Source organism: Lonchura striata, chromosome 1 (assembly GCF_046129695.1).
Source record: "Lonchura striata isolate bLonStr1 chromosome 1, bLonStr1.mat, whole genome shotgun sequence".
NCBI lineage: Eukaryota > Metazoa > Chordata > Aves > Passeriformes > Estrildidae > Lonchura > Lonchura striata.
In genome coordinates this window covers 111,485,298-111,512,906 of record NC_134603.1, presented here as the reverse complement: position 1 = coordinate 111,512,906, position 27,609 = coordinate 111,485,298, and the positions used below count along the sequence as shown (strand labels likewise).

The 27,609-nt window shown below is 35.1% G+C and overlaps 1 protein-coding gene across 3 annotated transcripts in view; it reads left to right on the top strand.

The window, feature by feature from the left end:
- The window catches only part of LARS2 (leucyl-tRNA synthetase 2, mitochondrial), an 82,051-nt gene that overhangs the window by 9,946 nt on the left and 44,496 nt on the right, over positions 1-27,609 (top strand). For all 3 annotated transcript variants that reach the window (XM_077786692.1, XM_021547918.2, XM_021547917.2), the window contains exons 4-7: positions 4,581-4,672; positions 6,401-6,461; positions 14,061-14,150; positions 18,196-18,339. In XM_077786692.1, coding sequence (XP_077642818.1) covers positions 4,581-4,672; positions 6,401-6,461; positions 14,061-14,150; positions 18,196-18,339 — 387 coding nt within the window. The remainder of the gene's footprint in view (positions 1-4,580; positions 4,673-6,400; positions 6,462-14,060; positions 14,151-18,195; positions 18,340-27,609) is intronic.

The window sequence follows — 27,609 nt, the reverse complement described above, 5'->3', positions numbered from 1 at the left end:
GGATGTTGAGTAATTTCTCGTATCTTATATTTATGAGAATATAAATAGATGGGCATTTTATGTTTTGATAGAAATCTGTACAGTTTGATTATTTTGAAAGTGCCTTATCTAATACGCAGCACGATGTTGCAGAGAAGCATTGAAATAGTCCTTTTTAGAATGTACACACTGGTCAAAAATTCCTTATTTTAATCTGTTTTCTGGTGTGCCTTATCTGCTGGGGGGAGTTGTCTGTTTGTTTGTTTGATGGTATTTTTTACCTGTTGTGCAATGATGTTTATTACTTTTTATGGTTAAAAGAGAATCTTTTAACCAAGTAGAGGTCTTGTATTTATTGTATAAGTGGAGGTCTTGTATTTAAAGTGTGCTGTAATATGTCAGTTTACACCAGATTTTCAACAAGTTCAGCCCATTGTATGCAGCCAATGAAAGGAGCAGCCATCCTTTCCTTTCTCCTCTCCCACTGCAAGTCCTCGCTGTGTTTGTGATTGTGCAATCGTGACACCAAGGATGGAGCTAGGGGTGTTTTCTGGCAGCTGGAACTTGTAATCATGGATCACTTGTTTTGTCAGCCTTTTTTCATTAGTTCACATCAAGTGTGTCATGGGGCTATAAGTAGGGATAGGAATGTAGACTGTACTGTATCAATTAAACCACTAATTTGTCAGCAAGCCTCTTAATTTTCATTTCTGGTCATCTTTTATTACACATTCTCTGAATTAAATATATTTATTTGGCCTTTCTGACACTGAGTCTGCCATCTTTCTTAAAATTTAGAATGCATTGATCTGAGTGTAAAAACAGTATGCCAGCTCCCTGGTCATAGTTCTGAGACATACTGAGTACATCAGGAGAGCAAACAACACCGAGGAAAATTCACTGAATCACCAGCCCTGGTTATGCTGATGGAGGCCTAGAACTGAGTGTTACGAGATCATTGTCAGCTCTGTGTTATATAGTACACTGATCTCACCTACTGATGTCAGTGTGATGAGCTGATTATTACAGCAGTGAACAGATGAAAATGCTCTGAGAGGAAGAGCTGAGATCTCAGCATTGAATCAAGGGAGTTTCTGTGTCTTCCTCCCTTTGGTCCCACAATAACACGAAGAGCTCTAGCCATTGCTAGCAACAGATGTTTGACCAAGGTGTGAAATGATTCTTAAAAATGCTTCAAGCCAGAGTCTTCGGGATCTAAAATGTTTCAAGATGCAAGTGTTTTTGTTTTTAAAAATTTGCTCCTGAAAAGACCATTCAGTGTGGTAGTTACTGAGTACTTTGTTCCCCACAGACTATACTTCCTTGTAATGTTTTATACTCCTGTGCCAACTGTGTTAAGTGGTAGAAAATGCCAGTGTTTCATAGTTGATCCTGCATGGTCATGTGAGCTTCGAGGATCTGAAGTTGTTCCATGTGTGTTCAAGACTAACGTGGGAGTTTTCAGCATGAGGAGTTCACCTGTCCAGTTTATTGTGAGGATCGACACACAGGTGCCTTTGGTGATAGCCATTGTAAAATGGCTGAAACTACAGCCTGCCTGTTTTTTACCTGGTGTAGGCACCCTTAGACTTATGCAGCCTCCTGTTTAATAAGTCATTATTTGTTTTTCTTTCTTCTTGAGGCTTAGAGAAGTGATGTTTGGAAGAATTGTCAGTCTACAGGCAGCAGAATGGATTCCTCAGTTGCATAAGGTTTAGAGGTTGCTGCTGAAAGCAATCAAGGCAGTATTCAAAAAAGTGCATTACTTGTTTTTCTTCTGCTCATCTGGGCTGCTAGAGAGAGCAGCCATGTTTTCTGCTAGTTAGATCCAGTGACCAACCCATCAAAGAGCTACAAGGAATAACCCTTTGGTCTCCAAAACTGCTTTCTATTTTTAATTTACTTTGAACAGTCAAACTGCTCCTTTTCCCTTTGTGCCGACTTTTGGCATGTTAGTTGCATATTTTCTTCTCCTCTTCCATTTCTCTTCAGGTTTTTGTGTTGAATAAGTAGAGTTAAGATGTAATGTCAAATGATGCATGTAGTCTGTGGCATTTTTGCTGCAGATTTCAGCCAGAAGGAGCTGACCTGTTGTTTAGACAAAGGCATTTCACAAATCTTTCAAATCCATTCATGGTAGAGAAGTAAAACAGACAATAAACTTGAAATCATTTTCTAAGCCACTGTGCATGTTACATTCATCTCTATAGCAACTACATAAATAGATCTATCCTGGAGGTTAATTTGAGGATATTTTTAATGTCTCTTTAAATTCAGTTTTCTGATTGAAACTTGAATTAGCATACTTCTTCAGACCTTTGACTTGAGGAATGCTATTGGTTGTTAAATTGAACTTTTGAATGTGAAGAGTGAATATGGTATTTTCGATAAATGCTAGAATTTAGAAGATCTGTGAGCATAGGTTGCTCCTTCTGGTGCTGATGGTACAGTGATATAATGTCTGCACATAAACTGTCTGGAGCATCCATCAGCCCTTTTGGGGAGTCTGTAGCTGGTAGTGAAGTTGTTTTTCCCACATCCTTTTGCTCAGGAGCATGAGAAATGAGACTGTGCCTTGCATTTGGCTTTCTGTCTGTATCCAGGAGATCATCAGAAGCCAAATTTTACAAAAATTAACCAAGAGTGATTCTTTCTTATCTCACTTAATGTGCATCATCTTATAGTAAGACAAGGCATTTGTAAGAATGTAAAGGCAGGGCTTTATTCTACGGCATTTAAATAGAGAAAACATGTATTATACATGGGAAAAAAAAATCTGTTTTTTCCCATCACATCTGTCCAGAGATAGGTTGTCAGCAATATTAGCGATCAAAAAGAACTGAGCTGCAGAAATTACTATTTTAAGGTGTCCGTAAAAAATTATATTCTGTTGATATTTATAGCTTATGTAAAGCATAACTCTCTTTCTTTTTTCTTTTTTTTTTTTTTTTTTCTTTTATACCAATACTTTTGACTGGTGGGTGGATGGTCAGGGAGGGGAAGGGCTGGGCAGAGGTGTGTTTCATTGAGGTGTTGAGAAGTAGTTTAGGCTCCAACTGACATTTTCCATGTAAACTCCCCCCTCTATAGGTGAGGAAATAGGCAGTTAAGACTCATAATTTCTGATGCTGTGGTGTGAGGAACAATAGTTTGTCTGATAGTTAGGGAAAGTTTGTAACATGGAATAGCATTTCAATTTCTGTTAGATTTAGACGTCAAAAATGTGCTGTGCATGGACCCTTATTGGGCTGGCTTAGATCGTGGATAATAACAGGTTAATACCTTCGGTTTTGTTACTGCACCAGTAGAGTAATGATAGACAGCAGGTTTAGTTTTAGATCAGTACTGAAAATGAGAATGCTGAAGAGTCACATCTATTAAATCCTGTTGCTTTTATACTGTGTTGGTGCCTAGGGCATCTTTATAAATACGTCTATAAAATATTTTTTATGAAATATTGTATTAAGTCAGAAGATTGGAAAGCGGTGGCAAAGAAGAATAAAAATAATTCAAAGCTGTGACAAAAGTAGCTCTTATGCTTCTAAAATGAGCAATTTTTCACATGGAGGTATATTGTGAGATTAGTATGGCTGGGATTGCTTGTTTATGGCTTGTTTGCTTACATGCCACTAAGAAACATATTCTTTATATAAATAGATATTTTAAGGGGTAAAAATTTTGATTTCTTGCAACTTGTAAAATGTTAGTCATGTTTTGCTATTGTTAAACTTGTGTAATTGTAATTATGATTATTGAATTTGTAGCACATTTGTAGGTTAATAAATAGAATTGGTTTTGTCAGGTGTCCAATATATATGTGTTTAATGTCAATATCTTGAAGTACTGGCCTTTCTTTGTTGGTTATTAAACAGTTTTTTTGAATTCTTAGCGTATTGCTACATTATTTTTCTAAATAATGTGCATTTTAACAGGAAGAATACATCTCTGTTTCAATAGAAATTATCTATTATATTTTGTAGTAAACTTTGTTACCCACTTTTACTTTTTTGTTGTCATGAAATACTAATTTGTCAGTCCGTAGTCTATATTTGGAAATGATATTTCAGTAAAATTTGGCCAAAACTGTTTTTCCTCATGTTCTTAATTTTATCTGGTGAATTTAAAGTTATCGTAGGGTATTTTTGTTCTATTTTGTTTTTCAACACAAAGTAAAAAAAAAGTAGGCTACACATCAGATATGGTTATAAAACTGTTGTTTTTATTATTTTTACTTAACATCTTCTATTTTAGAATGAATATTTGGTTCTGTCCAGTGGTAGCATAAACTGCTGACTTTTGCCACCACACAAACTTAAAAAGAGTTGTTTTGTCGCTGTCAACCTGATATTGAAATAATCATCAGAGTTCATTGCATAATACTTTAAAGTCCCTGTAGCATCTCATTGTAGGTAACAAGTGCACTTCGTAATTATCTTTTGAAGCAAAGCTGGCCATAGTTGGCAGGTTTGGAAGAAGTTCATTTCAGACAAAACAAATGCTGGAATGCCAAGCGCCGCTCATTATTTGGAGGCCTCTCAGTGTGTTGCTGATGCCATTCCAGAAAGTTGCATAACATTGCAGTTTTTCTTTTTTGCTAACAGGTGATAAATCCAATGGGATGGGATGCATTTGGTTTACCAGCAGAGAATGCTGCAGTTGAACATGGCCTTCACCCTGCAAGCTGGACACAAAGGTGAAATGAATTGAAATATGGCTTTTTCACTGTGAATACCTGTACCGTGGCCCCCATGAATCAACAAAACAGAGCAAAACTAGCATAGAAGAAAGATGGTACTGGAAAGAACGGGGTTATCTGAGATCAGTGTTGACAAAATTTTATGGCACTGTACAGATGACTCTGTTTTGAAAGATAAATATATTGGGATGATTTTCAAGGTTTTAATCTCAATGACTTTTAAATCATAAAATGCTAGAATATCAAAAGAGAAGCATTTCCCAAACACCCAAACCAGCAGGTATAAATAAATCAAAATTTCATTTTGGTGAGATAAACCTTAGGATAGAATACACAGTGGGAAAATATGAGTTACGTGGTTAGATTTACTAGCAGATTTTTGTACCATGTGAGAGGAAGGAGATAGTTGGGTTTTTTTGAGACTGGATCTTGGAAAGTGCTAAACAGACATTATTACTGCTGATTTCTGTGAACATTTTTGACCACAGAATGGGGTGTTATGTTCTCCTGATATTCTTTAAAATTCGTAAAAAGTTATATAAATAAACAGTTGGAAACCAGTCTTCTTCCTAAGTGGTTTGTTGTACTCTGGATGCAGTAATTTACCTGTGATATCCTTATATACCTTGATCCATTTCGTTCTTTGATAATGCTGTTTCTTTGGGTTTTGTTCATACTTCTGGTCCAGTCTTAACATTCTTGATACTTTTCCAACAAAAATATTATATATGAAATACTTGCAGTACTCGATTATTCAGCACTGCAAGTTTTTGCTGGATCAGAATTAAATGCTTTGTTTCATGACTGTCAACTTAGGCACTCTGGGAGGATAGATACTGCCTTATCTGACAGAATGTCTTTTAGTAGAAAGGTCAAAGTCCCTAAGAAATTTTAATCCATTTTACAGTATGTGAATGAATTTCCACCAGGTCACTAATTAATATTGTGTAATTGTGGGTATTTTGGTAAAGTATATTTAGTATATTTTCAAACTGAAGCTTCACTGTATATCCTGATGTACCTTACTTTACATTTGTAATACAATCCATTCAGGGCAGCATCTAATCTGACAGTGTCAGAGTTAATTAATGTTCATCTATGGTGATATTGCTACAGAAGTTTTGTAGTTCCTTGTCACCTCCCAGGATACATGCTCCTATCACCTCCTTTGCACTGGCTCAGGTGATTTTCTGGGCCACAGTTTTGGTTTGATCAGCCTGTTGATCAGAGGGAAGAAAGAAATCTGGTGGGGTTTTTTTAGAGAATTTTTGTAGGTCTTATCTTCAGCTGAATGGGTAAGCTGATTCAGGTTATTCTACAGCCACACAATCACCAGAGCCACAGCAAAATATGGCCAGGAGCGTTACCAGAATAGAGCAGGATTAAGCTGAAAGTGGAAGTGTCCCCTACTGCATTAAGAGGGCACTTTGATTCACTTGCAACAACAGTGCCATATTTACTTTCAAGTTGCATTCAAATCTAGAGAAAAAAAATGTATTGCCTCATATACATAGCCATGGGAATTGGACCAGAATATACTGGGTCTTTTTAAAATTGTTTGAGTATTCTGACAATTCTGAGTTTTACTGCTAGTGAGATCACAGTTTTAGAGATTAACTAGTGCTTTTGATTTCTCAGAACTCTATAAGTACCAGATTTTTATGTGATCATGTGTTAGAAGTATCTTAAGCTAATAATTTTTCATTTATTATCATTATTTTGCAGTAACATTCAACACATGAGGAAACAGTTTGATGCACTAGGTCTGTCTTTTACCTGGGAAAGGGTAAGATTTTCTTTTTAAAATGGAGACTGCTTTATTTTATTGTATGATGGAACATTGACACCCATGGAATTCCACCATTTCATTTGATACAGCTGTCTTTGGCAGTGACCAGCTTAAGTTGTTAAACTGTAAAATTGAGCTTTTTATCAGATTTCGCTAATTTTTGACATGCTGATATGGGTAGGAAAATTTTTTAAATAATTTTGATTTTGTATTTGCTTTTTCATCTCTTTGAAGTATCAATTTTCTGTGTTAGAAATAAGACAATGAACAGATATTTATGAAATAGCAATGCCTTTGTGCTAAGGTGCGTGTTTTTTGAGGAGTGCTGTTTTCAATGCATATGTCAAGGGTTTAAAGATAATAAATGGAAATCATGGCTCGGTTATGTTATTCCCAGTTTTGATGTATAAGCTTGCATTTTCATAGATGTTCATACCAGGATCATTTTGGAAACCAGAAATTTTATTTAAAACACTAATGCTTGAGAATCAGGTGTTCACCTTAAAAAACTTACCAAACACGATCAGACATAAGCTAATGTCATTTTCCAGATTAAAAATAAATTAGTGTTTGAAGCGATTGAGAGGTTATTGCATTTACCAGTGAATCAGTCACACAGCCTATATTCTCAGCAATAGCTGTTGCTTATCACCTTAATGTGATTTTGAATAGAGTGATGGAGATGCTAATCTTGGATTTTTGTAGCAGTATTGTAGATCTGAAAAGGAAAAGCATTAATTTTCTGACAGTCTGAGACATGCCATCTGTTTTCTTTAATCATGAAGGTGAGGTTGTTTAATTTTATGTGTTGCATATAAAAAACCATTTTGTCATGTCTCATATATGGAAGGATTTTTCAGTATAAGCCTTTTGAATAAGATTGAAGTTTTCTTGGTAGCCAAAAAAGTTGCTCTGAAAAGATTTGTTGTGGAAGCTTCACTGCATGCATTCTTGACATCTAATGTTTAAAGCTGTTGGTATCTCAGAGGTTGTATGTGTGGTGCAGCAATACTTGAAAGCAGTGGAGTCCTGTGTGTAGGCTGGGTTATGGAGTACACACGTGCACACACACATGCAAGTTCAGTGATGCAGGTTGCATTTCAAGAACATTGAGAAAATTTTTGTCTTGTGTATAAACTTCTATTTGGACCTTCTGTCCTGAAGAACAGATGGAAAACTGGCAGTATTGAAAACCATGGCAAGAAGTAGAAGTACACAGGGAAAGATAATTTGTCATCTCTGTGCCTATTCTTCGAGAGTTACCTTCACTTTACTAATAAACTGTGTTTTGGTTAATGAACCTTCAGGAGTCTCTGAATACTTGTGGAAAGGGCTTTGATACTCTATTACTAACTCCATTTGAACTGCTGTGTAGTTGAAATGCTTTAGAATTCTCTAAGGACACATAGTTGGTGTTTTTGAAAAGTAAGATTTTTAAAACAGCTGAAAAATGCTCATTGAAACAGAGCACATGTTAGAGTTTTCACTCCTTAGCTTATGAGTTAAGTTTTGTTTTATCTGGAAAGCCTGCCATACTAATTGGAGTAAGAGTAACCTGAATAGTAGCCATAGAAACAGATATGTTTATTAATTGCAAAAAATTCATCATGCCCAAAATATTATGTGACCTCCAAATGCTCAGATATTTGAGCTGGCCATGAAAGAAACACCTGTGGAAATGGAAGAGCTAAGCTGTAGCAGGGTGTTTCACAGGCTGATAAAGCCACTTCTCTGCAGGGCTCATTAGGCTGGGCAGAGCATCTTACTGCCTCAGCTGTACTGCTCCTGGGCTAACTCGAGCATCTTTGCACAGAAAAGCAGTGTGCTGTGCAAGTCCTTATCTTAAAAGTGAGCTATTTAAGGTAAGGAGTATTTTTTATAGTATTCTGTACTTCTATGGCTCTAAATCAATGGCTCACAAAATATTGTCACACTGCAAAAAACTCACTAGTATTAGTGACTCCTATGAGCAATCCAAGAAAAACAGATTTTATATGGATTGGTCTAATTAACCAAGACCATTACACAAAGCAGGGTCCTGTTTTAAATTTAATTTCATTGATGTAGCTTAAATGTGCCCCTTTATTATGCTACTGCATAGTACTTAGCAAATAATGCTGGAGGGAACCCATTCCCCTAACTTAGATCCATATTTTGATGTGTGGTGGATTGCTTTTTTAAAGTGTGAACCTTTTATGTTAGCTGTCTCTGTCCTCTGTGGCCAGCTTAGATGATGGGAATGACACTTATATAAACTTTACCTGTTACATATTATGTGGGAAAAGAGAAGTGGAAAAAACAAAAAGAATTCATTTTGAGAACCTATTGCATATAGCTGTCTTAAAGAGTCTGCCTGCTTATAAAGTCACGTCTGGTAGTCAAGAAGTTTGTGTCCAGGAATACAAAGACTAGTTAAATCTCATTGCTTGATAAAATTAGTATGAACAAATCCCAGTGCACTTGCAATACTAGAAATTGCCTTTCATTTTTACATTTTTTTTTTTCTTTTTTCTCTCTGTCTTACAAATCAAAATGTGCAGGTATTTCTGTCTTATAGCTGTTAAGTGAACTTACTTATCTAGTAAGATACCATAAAGAAGACATTGTTAAAAGCTAGTTAGATTATTTCAGTTAGGTTACAGTGACAATTTAAAATTGCTTTCCTAAACTTAGAAAATCTAAGCAAATGAAAAATGAAATTAAATTAATAAAACAACTCTATGTACTTTGCCTTAGAGTAGTTTTGAATACTAATGATTATCTGATTTCTTTACCTGAAACATGGAGGTATTTTAAGTGCCTCAAGTTAGAAGTATTATATTTGTAAATCACTTTGAAAATGGTGTGATTCTGGGGAGAGATTTTTTTAAAAAATCAGTAAATGAGATAACTGATTTCTATTCTGAACATTTATGCTTCTCAGATTGAAGGTTGAAAAGCTGAAGTTTGAGCATGGAAGAAATGTCTCTAAGAGTCATTAAAAACACATGGAAAATGTAATAATTTAATAATCCCAAACATTATGTTTTGGTTTTAAGATAACTATAATCTGAGCATTCCTGATGATCATATTTTTTGAAAATACCACCCCAGACAGCATAGCAAACTGCCTGTGATTCTTTTAAACATTATTTTCAAGGGAATTAAGCAGTATCATTTTCACTTATTCATATCATCAGCAACAAAAGATGAAAAGCATATAATGTTTTTCCCTTATTTTGTTTAGGAGTGTCATCAGACCAAATGCATCTTCCAGTAAGCCATCAGTTCACCACTGTTATTATCAATCTGTGACTTTCTCTTAGGTAGTAGCTCTTTCTGTGAAGGTTTTTTAGTAATTTCAATTTCTGCGTTCAAGTGACATATTTTTTGCATGGGACTAATGTTCCCCATCTGCTCTGTACATAAAAAAAAAATAAATCTCATGTTGATTTTCTTTGTGCAGATAATTTTATATTTAGTTTGGAAATTGTCATTTGTGTGTACTGCCTGAGCATGCATAAAACCAATGGTACATAGATTATTACCTATTAAATTTTATTCTTATCCATGTACCATTGATAATCAGTGACCCTACTTATAGTTAAATGAAAAAAAAAAAAAGAAACTGTTGGTACAAGACTGCTTTTTTTTTGTTTCAGAAAATTTATTCATGCTCCAAAATGTAGGCACTCTGTAACATTTCTATTTGTATCTAATAAAGCATAAAACTAAGGGCCTTTGAAATACAAATACTCAAATTAATTTAGAAACGTAGGTTGGTGAAGCTCTAAACCTCTGAAAATCAAATAATTATACTTCTAGATGAGGTAGTGCATGCCCTTGAAAGCCAAAATAGGTAGATAGTTGATTAAACACTGTTTTATCTTCCCAAATAGATTTTGGAAAAAATTAATCCTGACTTTTTCTTCTTATCTCCCATTAAAAAGGTGCAACATGCCTGTCTTCAGGACAGCATAAGTCTGTGCTAAAAATAAATTTATTATTAATAAACGAGGAAATTGCTTATCTGCAGTCTAGTTACATGTTATTCATAAAGCCTGGATCTTAGAAATAAATAAATCTTTTCATGCAGCCTATAAATATTACTTTTATTTTTTAAAAAAATAGCTGCAGAAGTTACTTGAAGTTAAGTTTACTTATTCTTAAAAATACAAGCAAAAACAAGTTATAAGGTCAGAGACTCATAATAGAAAACTATAAAGAAGGAGCAGGTTTATAACAAAGAATGAATTTAAAACAAAACATTTGAAAATTAGTTTTTCTTTTATTAAACACCAAAATATTTCATTCAGATTGAATTGTTGTGTTTTGTGGGATTTTTATGCAAGATTCTTTACTATTGGTTTTCCTTGTTTTTATTGGTATTTGAAAGGTACTCCTTAAATCATTCTTTATAATAGTGAATGGTTTTTTGACCTTTACATGGACCCATTGCTTCCCAAGTTGCAGTGATATAAAATCCAGATTGTAATACTACCATTTAGTCTGTAATTGAGAATTTATTTGTGAAAATAAACAAGTTACCAACCCCTCTGGTGGTATTTGTTAGGAACAAATTACTGTGCTGCAATAAATGGATTAAGCAAGGTAGGTTTTGGTAAGGATAGGGGTATATTTCCTGTGCCTGGCTGGTATCTGCTCTTTTAAAAGCAAACCACCTATATAGGTGATTAATTTAAATTGATGTCATGAATTCTTTTAATGAATGAGTGTCATTCCTGTAGGAATAAGGAACAGTAACAGTAACTAAAGACAAAGATGCATTTTGGTGACAAAAGTAAAAGGCAGAATGGATGGGGTGAAGAGGGAGAGGCTTTCCCTCGCATTTCAAATTTTCTTCTGAAATGCTGAGGTGATGAGTGATCACTAAATCTCTCACAGAGCACTGAAGAGCACATGCAGTGGACAGTTGAGCAGCATCTTATGTATTTTTAGAAGAGTTTGGATTTTTAGTAGGTATTTTATTTTTGTGGAAAATATGGTAACATCCTGTTATATATATTCACTGTACTGCTTTATGATACGGGTTTCTATATGTATGCTGTTATGCCAGTGCTCAGATCGCAAATGAGAAGCAGAAATGTAGTTTTTGGCAGGCTGGAATGGCTCCAGCATGCTATGTTTCAACCCCATTTTTAAACTCTTTTGTGTATTTCTGAGTTAATATAGTTCTGTTAATGTTCTGCAGATTTTTGTCATGCTTATAGAGTATAAATAGAGATGTTCACCTTAATTTAAGCATGATGGCAGCCTAATGGAAACTTTTTACCAGACATCATTAATTTGATCAAGGTCAGTAACTGGAACACACAGAAAATTATTTATAACAGTAAATCTTACTGTGCTAAATGATAGGAAAAAAACCACCAAAACACATTTCAAGATTGGCAGAAGTTTTCTGGCTTGTCTTCAGCACTTCATTTTACTTGTTAGTGATGTAATTTATCTTTCTTCATTAACTTGAAATGTTACTCCAAACTTTCATGGATATAAAGTTAAATTCTGAGCTTGAGTGTTCTTTTTGCATCTCAGTGACCACACAGCAGATTTCTTTTTAAGTGATACAGTCTGCTGCATTTCTTTCAAAGAAATGTCTCTTTACTCCTTGTGAGAGAGCGTGTACATGGGATTCTGTTTGCAAGAGTTAGCTTGTATCTTGTAGCTCAAGCCTGTGTGGCTTGTAACATGCTAGTTTAGATTGGGAAATGTCATCTTTTTGTTTCAGTTGACACACATCTGCCTTTCAAGGCCAAAAGGACGAATCTCCATTCACATTTCTATTTTTTTCTTATTTGGCAGCTCAGTTTTGTTGTCCTACCTATTTGCCTATTGCTCACATAATCTTATCTTGTACTGAAAGGGATTGCATCTCTTTTTTTGTGTGTCTCATATTCCAGTGATGAAACACTGTTGCCTGTAGTGGCATCACACTGTCACAAGAACTGTTGTGAAGAAGCAGGGGGGGAAAACTATTAAATGTGCTTAGTTGAAGAGACGGAAATCAGATTTTTATCAAGTGGGATTTTTTTTCAATACAGAGAAAAGGGTTTTAATCAAGCAACTGTTTTTCATTACTAGGTCTTCACATGCTGAGCTGAAAATTTGCCATTAAATGTCTCTTTTTGATCTTAAAAGCCTCTTACACACACTTTTGAGGCACATTTATTCAAAGGTCATATTAATTGTTAAAAGCTGTGTTTCAGCACTGGAATATAAAGTTCAAAGCAACTAGAATATAAAGTTATAGAAAAATAATAAGAATTCTCTGCTAGAGCATTTCAGATGTCATTTGAGTAGCAGATGATACTGCAGGAGTTGTGTGTAGTGGGAAGCTAGGATGATGGGAAAGCCCACGTGAAAGACATTTCACATTTAGAGCTATTTCTGATGCTTGATAACTACTCCAAATGGACTAAATTTTATCAGTGGCTTACTTTTTGTCAGTAACTTCAAAATCAAAAGATGTTTATATTAATCTGAAGTTCAGAGTAGAAGCCATCTTCCACTTAAAGCAGGTATGTGGGTTTACATTGCACCTGTGAAACCTGTATTTGTGTTGAGAAAACAGTGAATCTGTAATGATGGAATCCATTAATTGTCATTGCATCTTAATGCTTATTTTAAGTTAGGGTTTTTAAGAACAAACATTTAAAATATGGAGCTTCGTAAGCAGTTGGTAAGCAGCTTGTTTTTTAATTATCAGAGTTCACTAAAAACTTAGCAAATGTTTTTTAGTTTTAAAAAAGCTCTCCAGTATATTATTGCTTGCTGTTCTCTTAACTCCCATTCCTCCTACTTATGTTGTTTTTTATTTTTATCTGTCTTTATTTCCTTCATAACCATCCTCCTCATTTGTGACTTTTACGACTCATTTTTTCCATACTTTGACCTAGAGCATCCTGCTAACTTAAGCTCCCTTGCCTTTTGGAGCAGTTGCTTATTTGACCTTTGAATGTGAGCTCCCCTTCCCGAGTCTTTAATCCTGAAGTTCAGAATCTTACCCTGTATTCCATCCTGTCTGCCCCGCACAGTCCGTCTGCCAGCAGCCTGTGTTCCTCAGCGCTGTTCCGCTCTCCTCCTGCTCCCCCAGTTTCAGCTGTAAGCTCCTTGCTCTCTGCCTGTCTCGCATCAGCCAGCTCCCCGCTGCCTCTGAGCATCCACAGCCTCTGCTCCTGCTTCTCATTGCTGAGCAACAGTGGAAAAGGCAGCCTGGCTAGGAGAGTTCTTCAAGAGGTCTACATTTCTTTCTGGTTTTGCTGTTTCCTTGATAAGGCAGCTGTGATCATTTCCGTTCATCTTCTGTTCTTATATCTATCAGCTTTAATCTTACAGAGTTTTATATCCCATATTAGCAGGGAAACCTTTTCTTCTGCATTAAACTCACACAAATCCCACGTTCTCTGGTTTTGTGTACAGGTGAATATCACTCATTGTAAACATTATACAAATGAATGGGTTTGTACTTGAATCCATGCATAAATGTTTACTCTGTGGAATATATTATACCCTCCTGGGTTAATTGTTTAAGTTAAAACAGTGTAGGAAAATAATAAGAATAGTTTCAGAATTTTTTATTTTATTTCATTTCTACAGGAGGTAACCACCTGCTTACCAGAGTACTACAAATGGACACAATATCTCTTTCTTAAGCTTTTTGAAGCTGGGATAGTGTATCAAAAAGAGGTAGGTACAAACTTTGGCCTTCAATATTTTGCTGCTATGCCAATTTTGATCATTCATGTCAGTGGCACATTTCTGGATTGTCCATTCACAGTCATAAAGTGATTGTGCTCTGTTAGTTTTAAATAAATCTAAAATAGAATTAATTCTATATATAACAGAATTTTCTTTGTAGCAGTTTATAACTAGCAAACTAACACTAACTAACACACATGGCAATTGTAGCAAGTCAAGTCAGAAGTCTTTATTGCCAGAGATTTGCACTTCAGGATCAGAATATAGATTTTAATTTTTTATTTCCTGGCTTTAATATTCTCTAGATTGTATTGTCCCTCATGAAAATACGTGACATGGTGGTCATGAAGTCTCTTCAGCAGTGAGATTATTTACCTGTCCAACATTACTGTAATACTGTCTCAGAACTTATGGTTTTGGATAGGATAAATGGAGATTAGGTGCATAACCATTCTATTCCTGAACCCTATTTGTGATCTTCAAAATATTAAAGAAGTATTGGGGGTCATAAGACTATCACAACTGTTCATCAGTTACCACAACATTAAGAAATTATAAAATTTTGTATATAACATGTGTCAGGCTGTATCTGAAGTGAAAGTTTCAGTTATTTCTTAAACACAAGATGAAACAAAGGTATTAAATGAGCAGTCCAGAGAACTCTCTGTATAGCCTAGTCGATGCAGTTCCAAAATACCTGAACAGCTGCACTTTAACAAAGCAGCAATTTAGTGAATGTTTTTAACTTTAAATGGAAATTAAGATTTCTTAAATATGCTTTGATATTTCATTTGTATTCTGTAGAAACCAGGAAACCCCATAGGATATAATTAAGGACGTACTCCAATTATTCTCTGAATCTGGAAAAAGAGATTGATGGTGAAAGGTAGCATTTAGGATGGCAGGGTGTTACTGAGCTATTTTTCCTATTTCCATTTGTATTCAGAGGTCTTAAATGACAACCAGTAAAACCCCTCAATGTTTGATATATACTAGCATGCTGAATTGGGGTTTGGGTTTTTTTTCCTTCTGTAATTATTTTTTTCTTGTATTAAAAGAAATTAACCCCCTAGCTTTGTTATAACAAACCTATTTTTATCTGTGAATTTGTTTGTTTGACAAGTGAACCCAGGTGAATCTGAAAAGTACAAGTTTGCTGCTTCATTTAAAGCAGGGATGATACACAAAATAAATTTTGCATTCACATTCCAAGTACTGTGGGATCCTGGAGGTGTTTGGATACCAGTGGTTGAATCTACTTCCAACTTCCATCTGCTTTCAAGTCAAGGATCAGTTTGAGGACTTAAATCGGCATCTGTCAATCTGTAGGGGATGTAATCTCTGGTGAATGTGAACCAGTTGCTTTTTGGCAGGAAACAGATGGCAGAGAGAGCCCATAACCCTGGGTCTCTTTGAACAGTCATATATACTAAAAGCATATATTTGTCTCATGTTGTCAGTGTATCTGCAATATGTATTAAACACAGCTTGAAGTCTCCTGTATTACAGTTTCATTTTGGCTACAAGAGATAATTCATTGCCTTACTGTGACAATAAGAATAAGGCAAGTAGAGTGTTAACCTAGTTAATGCTCTGTTCCAGGAGTGTGCTTGTCTGACCAGAAATTACCCTGGCAGGGAGACACAGGCTCAGTATGTCCAGGAGCTGCAATTATGGAGGATTAACAATGTCTGAGCACTGCAGCATCCAGAGAGGGCACCTTTATTCATTGCAGCAAAATCGTCCCTTTTTCCTGCAGTGCTCACCTAGTCAATATACTGTAAGGTTATTGACCTGGCCAGATGTGAGTGTCTCACTGAGGTTAATACCTGCCCTGACTCTGGTACTTTGATCAGATACCTGTAATCCATAGTGGACCCAGAGACAGCAAGCCTGGAGATAGATACTTACACTTTGGAGACCTGAAGTTAGACAAGATGAATCCTGTCTTAAAAGCATATGGTCTACATTGGTGTAGTGAGGAGAGCGAGATAATTGGTGTGCTCTGAACACTCATGCTCTGTGCTTTCTTTGTGTAGGTGACTTTTAGCAGCTTCGTGGGGTCATAGTTTCAGAGGCTGTCATTGTCAAGAAGTTGCCTTTGTGAGGTACAAGCAGGAACTAAAGATTTCATTTATTAGCCAGGTTCTAGATACTGTCAAAAGTCTGTGTGAGATGGAAGGAATGTAACTTAAAAAATACAAAGACAAGACCTTTCTGCTAACGATTTCATAAATGCACATTTGCTTTATGTTTTGCAGGATTTATTTAGATACAGCCTCATTATTTGTAACAGGAATATGCTAAATAGTTATGTAATAATTTCAGTTACCTTCCAGAATTTTCACCATTAATTTGGTATGTTAGCATCAAAATAGAAATAGTATTTTTACTCAACTTAAGAGTCACAGCCAGTTTAATACAAGCTTATGCTAATACCGCTTTATGCAACTGGAATTTTATTACTTCTCAATATTGTCTCATTTATCTCTTTTTAGGTGTAAATTCAACTTTGTGTGGTATTTTTTCAGAACTTTATAAATCAAAAAATCATTACTTTAGAGCCATATTCATAATGTTTTATATTATTACTGAAGAAGATGTATTTTCTGGAATTCTGGAAAATAGGTTTTTAATAGTGGAATATATTGATTTCTTTTAATTTCACAATGAATTTTCATAAGTCTTTTATAAAATCTGGTGTGGTATTATTGGTTGGTAACAGATAAAAGGCAAAAAGTAAAAAGTTTAAATTCAAGTCTGAATTCACAGAAGCTTCATTTGAAGGCAAGTTTCAGTTTATCAATTAATAACATTCATCCATTTAAAGATAAAAATTTTTTATAAATCAGTGTAGCCAGACTTTGTGCTCACACAGTTGTGAGCAGTATTTCTAAGAAAGAGCATCCCTGCATGTTTCTTTTAGCTCTCCTCATTATAAGATTTGTGAAGTGGTTGTGGTATTTACTATTTGCATATTTAAAATGAAGCAATATTAGGTGTTTGGAAACTAATCAAAGGAGGTTAATGATAGATAAAATATAAAATACAATGTTAGTGCAGTTACTAATTTTTGATTGAGATACAAGTCCTCTCCATACCCAAAGAAGTAATTTGAATTTTTTTTTTAATGTTTAATGTATTAAATCTCTATGGAACTGTAGCTACTGTTTTTCAGTAGACTGATTTATCTTAAATACTAAATAACATTCAATAGAATAGATTACTCTATTGCTATGATTATATATTTTTTCTTTCTGTTCATTTTTTCAAGTCAATGTATAGCATTTTATGCCACTTTTGGATAGGATTCTTTGTGATCTTAGATCCTTTTTGATAAGTGACCAGTTAAATTGTTCAACACTAGGGGAGGGTGAGTTTGATTTTTGTTCCTTTTCCAGTATGTTATGTCTTGTATTTCAGTTGACTTAAAAGCTCAAAATACAAAGTTTGTGGAGTTGAGCACCAACATTAATTTCATTTTACAGATTTTCATGTAATGCATTTGTATTGATAAGAGGAGAGGATTCCAAAAGTAATTCATGCAGTTAACATACAGATAATATCTTTCATTTAAAATATAGTTGACATCTGTAATACTTCTTTGTGATTCTGTCCTCTTGAGTTGGACATCCTTGTCTACTCATCCCCCTCAGTCTGACTCAACTCTTTTGGATTAGTAGTGAAGAACTTTTAAGCATCAGACTATGTTATTTGCAGTATAGTCAATTGGAGCACTTACTTATATATTACAGCCAAGCAGTCAGGTGTCTGCCTATCCTGCTAGCATGATCAGTCTAGACAAACCTTGCCAACTGAATTTTTGAGTCTTTTGAATTCTGAGAAGATGAATGTTCAAAACTTTTCCAGCTGAGTCCATGTTGCTGATTCAAATGGATGTTTTAAAAATACAGAAAACTCAGGTCAGTTTTCAAGGTCTGCTTCTGGATAATTCATTTGGCATCTGTAAAGTAAATCTGGTTTTCTAACTATCTGATGAAAGTATTTTTTTCTTCCTGCAACTTTTTTTTAGGCCTTGGTTAACTGGGATCCAGTGGATCAGACTGTTCTGGCTAATGAGCAGGTGGATGACAATGGTTGCTCATGGCGTTCAGGAGCAAAAGTGGAGCAGAAATACCTCAAACAGTGGTTTATCAAGACAACTGCTTATGCAAAGGTATGAGAATATAGTTTTTGGAAATTATGGTAGCACCTCAAAGAGACTTTTTGTCCAGAAATATTAAGCTGAATGTGGTCCTTTTTAGATACATATTTGAATATATAATTGCATAATTATATGTGTGATCTATCCCTGTGTATGTGTATATATTAAAATTATTGCCCCTGAAGTCCTTCTGTTCACCTCTTTAAGAATTGTAGGTAAGATGAATGAATTCTGCATTTGCACATTAACATCCTGTATTCATCATCAAGTGCTTATCTGCATATTTTGAGTGTAGAGCTGTGCAAAACTTGTTTGCTGACTTGTGGGCATTTTATAAGCAATGGAGTACACTGAATGCTGTCACCTAGCATTCAGTTCCACCCATGTCTGCATCACACTTCTTTATGTTTAAGTGCCTTTTATTGAAGATTCATCTCAACCTTCACTTCATACTCTACTCTATTTGATTATCTGTTATTTTAAAAATGTTTTCAAGTTATTTAAACATCCTTTTTTCTTATGAGCTCCAGTTTTGATTGTACTGGGACAATCAAAATAAGTTTCCACACTTCGGAATTCAGAAAGGAAGTTTTGGCTTTATGCTGAGATGAAAGTATCAGCTTCCTGTCATGTCTGGGTGAAGTTTTTATTCCCTCTGAGTGTTTTGTATATTGAGACTTCAAGTACAGATTGAGAAAGTTGCTCCCAAGAAAATATTAAAAATTCATCTTTGATCCTTTTCTCAAGTCTCATACTCAAGAAACCAAATTACTATCATCCAAGGAGAAGAAGTCTGTATCTCTCCCTAGGTCTATTCATAACAAAGAGAAAAGCTTTAGATATCCTGGCTGATGCTTTGATTCCTCAAACACAGAGAGGTGCTTGAGATACATGATTTTTGATTGTGCTGCCTGTTCTGGCAGTAAGGAGGGAACATTTGCAATAGCTGAAGGAAAAATGGAGCATGTCTGCAGCATCACAAAATAAACACAATGTTCTGAGCTTTTTTTTTTTTTTCCAGTTCCTTTGTCACCAGATTTCATTATGACCTTTGTGATATTTTAGGGTCTGCCCCAACTCACTGTTTCCCTCCATTTGAGGCTGGAGCTTCATTAGAGTTTCTATCTTTACTGATATGTCTTTTGTCTATTGTCTCTGTACAGGTTGTAGGAAGCAATGACTGGTATTTCTGGTCTGTATCTATGCTGGTACCCACTTACTTATATCCATTTAAAAGGGGTGAATCAGCCATAAATTTTTACTCATTGAGACCATAAGGCATGACTGAGGATCTTTTCAGTAACCTTGAAAACACCCCTGATTTATGGAATTATTACCTCTTGCTCAATATCCACCTGCTGCTAGGAAGGATTTATCTTTTGTATTTAGTCTTTTTACCTGAGAAATGCTGTTACAGGAAATGCACAATCTCTTGGGCAGACCATGTCTTCATCATGTCATTCCCCAGTAAGCAGGCTTATCTTAGGATAAGAAGGAACTTTTGCCTCCACAACACCTCCCCATCAAAGCTGTCACCTCAGGACAGTGCCATATTCTGTACCTACATGAAGGGCAAGTGTGCAAGTGACCTTTTGTTCTTGAACATCTTGGTGACATGAATAAGAGCTGCTTCTGCTTTTTATTTCCAGAAGACCATTTGTAGAAACTCCTACGAAACCTTAAAACATTGCTGCAAAGGATAGTTGAATATTCTACAGACTGCTGTGAAGGTTTCCCAAAATTTTGTTCTGTTTGTGATTGATATTCCGTAGGGTCTGTGCTAGCTGATACAACCAGATCAGTGAATGATGCCATACTGCTTCTAGTTGAAGTGCTTTGGCAAGCATTACCTTCATGTTCTCCCACTTCTTGTACAGTGACAGATGCTACCAAGAATCAGCAGGTGGTTTGGATTTTCCTTTTTACTCACCCTCCACTCACTCCTATTTTTGTTGCTGTGGTTCTTTTTAAACAGTCTCACTCTGCTTCTTTTGGCAAGGCTTTTAAACATTTGGTTGTAGAGGGGGAAAAATAACTTTCCCCCCACCCCCCAGACCTTGAAATAAGAATAGCAGATTATCAGGCTCTGCTGTATGAAGTCAAATGTCCGATAGTTGATGGATTTCATGCTTGGATGATTAAGACAAATAAAGTCTCTTTTTTGGTAATTATATTTTTCTTTCAAGTTGCAAGAGACTGTATAACATAGTATGTTGTGGTTTAGTTTCTGAAGAAGACTGTTTTGGTCATACAACTCTGAACAGCCCATGAACTCCTAGCCACAACTGAAGACAGTCTACTGGTAGGAGACTGGATCTGAGCTAATAGTGGCCAAGTATTTCAGTCTCTTAGAAACTGTGCACACACTGACATAATCAGGAAGCTTCGCATTAGCATTTTGACATGAGCCAAATTTCAGATTTGAAATGCTACAACTTTGGCTTCTCTTTCTGAATAATTTGACTAGTTATCCTCAAAACATCCTTGCACACTTTTCTTCATTCCTTATGGTAGTCATGCCAGTACTTCGCCAGGAGGTAAGAGCCATGAATCCTTCCTCCTAAGTCTGTTTCTTTTGTCCCCTTTTTCTTTGGATTCAGGCTTTTGACAGTTCATCTGAATCCATATTGTCCTGCATTGTTGAACACCCTAGTTACAGTGTGGTTACAATCGCTCTTCGTAGCCTGTTCCTCAAACTTCTCTTCCCCACCTCTTTTCTAAACCTCTTGCCAGGAGAATGGGCTTTATTGAGAGGGAGTCCTTCATTTACCTTTATCATTTGGAGTGGAAGGTCCAGATTTCTATGGAATTAGTCCTTATAGTAGAGGATAAAGACATCTCTTTAAGAAGCTAAAGATCTTTAAATGCTAATATGATTTCAGGATGATAACATTGGTGGGGATGACACCTTCACTTTAGCAAGTGGGATTATTTCATGTCTCCTGATTTTGAACACACTTATTTCCATAAAGAGATTTTCCTTACTTACCTAACGGACCAGAAACACTACCCACACAGCTTTGTTTTCCTGAAATTATTATCAGAGACTTCAGATATTGGTGCCTCTAATAATAAATTAGTACCGTAATTTGGTTCTTTCTGGATCTCACTTCCCTTTTTTGTCAGTTGTTTGATAATTCATATGCCAGACTCCTGTAAAAGGGAAAACTGAGGGGACATTATAAAATGGGGAATTTCAAATCCATGGTCAATTTGTTTTGCATTAGACATTAACAGAAATAGAAAATTGCCCTTCCAGAACTTGTTTGGTCCTGAGTCCTTTATTCCCCATTTCTGAGTCAGTTGCCTGTTGAACATCTTTTGTCCAATTCAGTTTTTTTAAAAAATGTGCCCAGAAGGTTAAGACAAGATTATGTCAGGTTAGCATCATCACAGTCATTGGGATCTGAAGATCTACGTTTTCTGTCAGTATAGAGCAGTATTTAGGTCTTCGAGCTGTACTGCCAGAATTTGTATCCCAGCACACATGGCCCTTTATTTCCTCACAGCTTGGACAAGTTCACAGGCATACAGCATATTTAGTCTGTCTTTGTGAAGGTGTTTTTCACAAAAAAAAAAGAGAGAGCTAAGTGGATCAGGCTTTCAATGAGCTGTATGACTAGATTTCTGCTATCCACTGAAGTTCCACTCCTTACTTTGAAATTTAAAAATTGGAAGCCACTAAGAGACTATCTGAGAGTAACTTAATCCTTGAACAAAACTTGTATTTCTTTCCGACTTGGGCTACTTTCAGACTTAGAGGGTTAGAATTCCCTGAGTTGTCTCACTTATCTTTGTACAGTCAGGCCTTTATCTGGTTTTGGTGTATCATAGGGAAAACCATTTGATTCTGGTCACCTTTCTCTTGTGCCTTCAGTGGTGATTAATATTTCTTCTAAAAAGTTTACAGAAATTCAAGATCAATTGTCAGAAGTACTACCCTCCTTGCCCTTTCTCTGGAAAATGGCTCTCTGCAAATCTGTTTCCTATTCCTTCCCCAAAGTTATACTTGAGTTTTCTATAAATTGAACTAGTGGGAAAGTATTTAAAAAAAAAAAAAGCTTTATTTCTGTTAACTCGCGCCATTAATGTGTGGCTTAGAGGAAAATATAAGTCTTTGCATAACCTTTTTTCATAGAATAAGTTCAATTTAAAACACATTTAATTAATCTTCAATCTCTTAATTCTTCATGCAAATTACCAGCTAACAATAATGGCTCAATATGTATGGGTACAACCTATTTTCTACTTGTAGCACCCACAAATTAGTTTATTGCAACTTTCAGCCTATTTTTAGTGTTATACTGATGATCTATTTTAGTCATCTGTGTTCCTCTTTTTTGCCCATTTATTATTTTATGTTTTCGCGTGTATCTCATAACTTTAATAGAAATAAAAACTAATCAGAGTAATCTTCATCTGCAATGCCTCCATTACTGGTCAAATAGCAGCCAAGAGTTACATGATTAGTAGTCTGTGAAGATGGGAATTACAGGAGTCAGTGGTTCATTCCTACACACACACTGTTTTTCAGATTTCTGTTGTGTCCAGAGGAATCATCTCCTGTGACTTGCTTTGATTTTTTTGTAGTTACTGCACCAGCTCATATTCCTTTCTTGCAATAAAAATTGCAAACAAAGCAGTGTTAGCTCACATGCCAATTTATCATTGGTAATGAGTTTTGAGAGCAAAAATATTGACCATGCTTTGCTTAGCAGAAAGCATTTTGCTTATGTAAAGTAATAAAGTAATTGTGACCTGTTTTTTAAAGTGTAAAGTACATGTGAATGGACTAGCAGCTTTTTTTGACTTTTAGAGAACATTTTAATTGTTATTTTTCTTTTGACTCAGTTCTGTGATAAAAGTATAATGCCTTAACTGATGGCATTATTATTCAAATTGTTGTCTGTGCATTTAAGATGTTTAAGCTAAATCATTTAGTTGCCATGGTTACCCTGCTGAATTGGTAGGCAGCTTCATTGGAAAAATCTATCTGTAAATGTTAGTATTTTCTCTGTGTACCTGTAAATTGCTTTTCTGGAGGTTTTTATGCATAATCAACTGAATCCTCAAAACAGAATTGGCAAGGTTAGTCTTTTTACAGACCCTGTTCATCCTAAATTAATTTTATACAATTCTTTTCCATATTTTACTGTACAAAAAATCATTCAAATAGCTGGAAAACAATCTTTTCTTGAATAAAATTAAATAGAAGCAACTTTAAAACTTCAAGTTTTGCCTTAAATCATCTCCCTTTTTTGCACAGCAATGCAGCGATCTGTTTAACTAAAATAATGGGGAATATAACCAACAAAATTCTACTGATGTAATTTACAATTGCCATACAGATAAGTAGTACCCTTTCTTAGTTAAGTTTTTTTTTGGAAAGACATTTAGAGATAAACCCTTCTCATTTTCTGTGGATTTCAGGAGCATAGATGTTGGTCATGACTCTGTGGAGGGAAAAGAGCAAATGAACTACAGCTCTTCTCCAGGTTTTCTCTGGCTTTGCACTGCATCTGACTGCCTTCTTGGCTGATTTGAATAGATGTGAAATTATTTCATGTAATTGTGTTTTGCTTGATTTTTTTATTTTGTATTTTATTTCTGAGATATTAAGCAGAATAATAATGAAATGTAATAAAATTGAAGTACTGAATTTCAGGATGTTATGAGTCTTGGTAGCACTTGGGATTTCATAGCAGGAGGTAATGCCTCATCACTGAAACTGAAATGCTGGCTCTTTTTCGTTCTTTATGTGTGATTTGTTTTGATTCCCACACTTGGAGTCTAGCTCATAATTGTCTTCTCCCAACAGAACAGGCCTGATAAAACTTGATTTGAAACTCTTCCTCTTGAGCCAGGCTGAGAGCTGTCTCCTGGACAGGGACCAAGAGCAGTGCTCCCTCAGCTTGCTTAGCACTTCGTTCCTAAGAAGTGGCACCTGGTTTGTCAGTTTGGCAAGACAGAACATTGTTTGTGTATATCCAGACCAGGCTGGTCTTTTCTCCTTATTTTAAACACAGCATCTCGTCTGATGGTACAGCGATGTACATTTGAGTTCCTGTTGGTATAAGGTTAATCAAAACAGTGAATATTTAATACTATTAAAAATTATAACAAATGTTTTGAAGAGCTTTCCTATTTATGAATTCAGTTACTCATCACAGATATATACACATTATTTCAGAAAGGGAGTATCTTCTCTTTGGAAATTTAAGCAAGGAACAGCTTTGAAGAGCAAATCTGGAGAGTAGTTCTGGATTTACTTTTTGCTTTTAAGGAAAAATTTGCCTCAGTTCTGTGTAATCACACCAGAGGTGTTTGTTGACCATAAATTGTAGCTAAAGAAATGGGAAAACTGCTGACAGTTGAGTCATTTATGAGAAAGAATTTTCAGTATATGCAGTATCTGTGTTATTATTTTCAGTATTCTTCACACATGGGAAATAAAAGTCACGAGTGACCAACAACAGTACAGACAGAAACTACTGAAAGAGAAGAAATAGTAAAACAAGAAAATATTAAATTCCAGCAGAAGTTGTACCATATAATCACAGTTGTAACAGTGCAATAGAGTGCAAAATAAAACACTGGGCAGCTTAGCTTTACTTTCTTGTACTTTAATGTATGTTAATATATTAAGTTGCATTAAATGATTTTGTGTAATCTTTAGTTTACATTTGATTGCTCTTTTGGGAATTTGATCAAATAAAGTGAAGAATTCTATTTTAATCCAAACAGAGCTTTGATATTTATTTGACTCTTCCTCAGAAGCAAAACTTTCAAATTTTATTGTAATTTAGCAGAATGCAATTTTATTTTGCTAATTAATTGAATTATTCTGACATGCAACCTTTTGCTGAATTTTTTATTCTGATCTTCTTGTTACCTTACAGATCTATCAAACTTCATTGCACTGTCTGCATTACAATAGAGTATATACATTTGACTATATAGTTTATATTTTGATTTTTCATTTTATTTCATTTACTACCATAGAGGAGTTAAATTACTCTCGCTAAGTATGAAATTATTAGTAGATATGATCTATAAAAAATTTTAGTTCATGAAGTCAGAGACTGAATTTTTTAAGGGTTCAGCAGAATATTTCTTTGAACTACAAGCAGGGGGACTTTTGGAGATGAGATGCTCTTGGGAAATTGTAAAGCACTTATGTTCTTGGATTTTCTGGGTCTTTTTTGCCTGAATATTGCATAACTGCAGTTCTGTTTCTGTCATAATCCTCAGCAGACTAAACAGCTAGAAATGTGAGACCAGTTTTGCACATACAATGTGTTAGTTTTAGTTTCAGGCTTTGTCATCATTGTTTTTGATAAATTTTCAACAAATTCATCTTGATTTAGTTACTCTCTAATCATCAGAGGTAGCTGACTTTCATCTTCTGGCTGTGTCAGAATTTTCTGCATGTTCTGAAAGAGTAAAGAAGTCCATGAAACATTGGTTTATCCTCAGTCTCCAACTTCTTCAGGTGCAAGAGCCTTTAAATCATTCTAATCCCTGAGCACAACTTTGATTTCTTTAGCTTTTCCTGAGTCTGTCTATCTTTAGATCTGAAAGACTGCCAAAATGTATTTATGCTATTCCTTGACTTATATTTAATTAAGATGGGAGTCATTTCTCCTGTAATTAGGTGTTTGCATTTGAAGTTTTCTTGTCTCTTCGCAAGTAATGAAAAAGCAGAAAGACTTTGCTACCTAATGTTTCCAAATTTCACACTATTAAGTTATTATCAGAAATTCGAAAATTGAGTTTATTTGATAATCTTATCACTCTCTGCTTACTGGATTGAAATGCTGGTGTTGTTCTTTGTCCCCTGCTGACTCCAACATGGTTTTACTTTTGTTTTATTTGCCTGCATGCTGAGAGTCTTCTTGCTGATTGTCTTCTCTGTGTTAACAAATCAAGTTAATAAATTTGTGGCAGAAATAACGAGAGGTTATATACACATTTTTAAGGATCAGCTTTTATTTTTTAATGGAAATTATCTGTAATTACATAATCATAGAATGTTAAGGTGTTGGAATGAACCTTAAAGATCATGTAGTCCCAATGCCCTTTGCCACATTCCACTCCCAGGTTGCTCAAGGCCCCATCCAGCTTGGCCTTGAATACTGCCAGGGTTGGCAACATGGAAGCAAAGTTCATGGCAGCTAATATTTTCATGGGAGCTAATATTTAACTTCCCAAATACTAATGTAAAATATTCAGGAATTTCTGTGCTGGCATTGGTCAAGAGGTTTGTATACCCAAATAGTCTACATACAATTTTTTAAAATATTAATAATAGTTTAAGCATATATTTGTGGGCATGTATTTTGTAGGGTGTAGTGAAATTGGATTTGAAAATGAAAAACTTTTTTGAACATTTTTTAAGTTTTTTTTTGTTTGCTTGGGTTTTTTGTTTCATATCACACTAAACCGTTTATGTATAAATTATATTATAAAATGTTTATGTTTGCAAACCCTGCTAGGCTTCATCATCATGCAGAGTAAGCTTAGTTATCTTAATTCGCATGAAGTAAAACTGGCTCTTCCTGTATTTAGTTACATGAAGTAATTGCATTATCAAGAGAAGAACTGGGTTAAGTCAAACTGTAGCCTGTAGCTTCTAATAAGGCAAATGAATTAAAGTCATTATCACTGGTATTGACAATCTTGGTATATGAATACTGCAGTGAACAAACATCTAGGAAGCTTTGCTGGCAAGCAGTTACAGACTGTACAGTTTCAGTAGAACACATGCACAGTTAGCTGCTTCTGCCAGCAAAATGTGATGTAGATTAGAATGGATATCTAATGTGAACACCCAGTTCTGCGTGTGCTGACACAATTTCATTCTTTCTAAAATCTGTAAAGTTCTTACAAAGAATGTGTCTAGGTATTTTGTCTATCTATAGAGATATACATACATAGTATAGAGATATAGTATATAGATCTCCAATTATTTATTATTATTTTACAATATTATTCTTTTATAATATAAATACATAGATTGATCATGGTAGAGAAAGCATAGTTGTTTCTGGAACAATGCAATTAATGAGAATACTCCAAATTTTGAATTCTCTGTGATATAGCATGCTTGCAATTGTGAATTAAAACTGATTGAAGATATAGTGTAATAAAAACCTCTCCGAAAACCTAACATTCTTTTATTTATAATTCACCAATAAATTGGTTTGATTCTTAAAGTTGTTGAAAGCAATAAAAATCCCAAGTGGTTATGTAATATTATGGTTTACAAAGGACATGGCATTT